We start from the raw sequence: 1,486 nt of genomic DNA on the forward strand, positions 1-1,486 counted from the left end.
CCATCTCCCCTATATCTCAACAAGCAAGGGAACATGTCAGAGGGGAAGGCAGGAGAGGTTTTGCTTTCCTCAATTACAGGATGTGAGAACAACAGCTTCCACGGGGCTGAGTCAATGGTTGAGTAAAATTGAGGGAGGAGACACTGAGATCTGGGGGAAGGCACTCGGCGCAGGAAATGTCGAAGTGGGATTAAAGAACGCAGAAGCCCCCGGAATTCCGGTCAAGTGGTCAGAGTTAATCGATGGTCTCCTTAGAGGAGCAGTAGAGAGGGCTCCCTCCCGTAACAACATAAAGGGGAAGAGTTCTCTCTTTTGGGCAATAGAGGATTGGGCCGGCCTGAGTCATAACGTAGGCAACCAATCGTGGCAGGACAATAATTGGGGCCAGAAGATTTTAGGAATCCTCTTCTGTATAGTCTTTGGATTGCAGCATAATGTGTCCCAAGATTTAAGGAACAGTTCAACATACCGGAACCTCTGTTAGGAGGTCAATAACAGATTAGAAGTCCCAAGGGAGGTATGGAGGAGCCTCATCAAGGTAGGGACAGGTTTCGGGACCGAGGGGTGGCATACTTGTGGACAAGGAAACAGCGTTGATACAGCTTCATGTGGAGCGGCCGCATTATCTCTGATTCTGACGGTCATTGAAGCTCTACACAAAGTTTGTCCGGACTGTGGGCCTTATGACATAAGTGGGTGGTTAAGCAAGGAAGAAGAGGACAAATCACTAGTTGGACAGTATGAAATACCTACCAAATCGAGTTGCTGTATAAAATCAATCAAGGGAAGTCAAGATGCAAGGATCACGTTAACAGGCGGTGCATTAGGAGTATATTTGCAGAACAAGCTCAATACAGAGGCACTAAGGGCCAAAGAACAAAAAGACAAAGCAAGGAAGAGCGTCAGAAGCCAGCTCGCTGAATCGAATGCACATAAAGCTGGAGTGGCGTCAGGAGTGAAGGGGAAGAGGACAGCTGGAGAAACCAGTAACGTCTCGGAGGCAATTAGGGGTCCAGCAGCCAGAACCACAACAGACCAAGAACTAGAACGAGTCTCCACATCGGATATTGAGGGGAGCCGTACAAGCGGGGATTTAAGTGAAGGGACCACCGGGAGGCAGGGAATAGGGACAGCGGGTACCGGTGCCCCTGAGAGAAATAAAGCAACAGATCCCTCAACCGGGGTAGCTCAGGCAGGAGAAGTGGAACAAGGCAGTGAAAGGGGAAGCGGCTCATCCAATTCCTCCGAAACAGACTCCCTGACCCCAAAGGACTCCCAAACCCCAGGGCAGCCGACCTCAACGGGGGCGGACGGGGCAGGTACGGCAGGGGCTCTAGGGGGAGGGGGGTCAGAGGTTCACGCAGCCGGAGTCGGGTCTGTGATTGGAACAGCCCTAGGAGGAGTCGCAACAGCCGTCTTAGCAGTCGCCTCGATATATGGCCTATATAGAGTATGGGGGAGGAGAGTCCGGAGAACCTCAGGAAGG

General features: G+C 51.7%; 1 protein-coding gene across 1 annotated transcript; it reads left to right on the forward strand.

Moving 5' to 3' along the window:
- Window positions 1-79: 79 nt before the first annotated feature.
- Window positions 80-1,319, forward strand: C922_05868 (hypothetical protein; the record flags this gene model as incomplete). Its single annotated transcript, XM_008821439.1, has 2 exons — window positions 80-458; window positions 651-1,319. Coding segments are annotated over 2 exons (1,047 nt in total), but the record flags the coding sequence as incomplete, so codon positions are not given.
- Window positions 1,320-1,486: the final 167 nt, after the last annotated feature.

The sequence above is a fragment of the Plasmodium inui genome (genome assembly GCF_000524495.1).
Source record: "Plasmodium inui San Antonio 1 unplaced genomic scaffold supercont1.290, whole genome shotgun sequence".
Lineage (NCBI taxonomy): Eukaryota > Apicomplexa > Aconoidasida > Haemosporida > Plasmodiidae > Plasmodium > Plasmodium inui.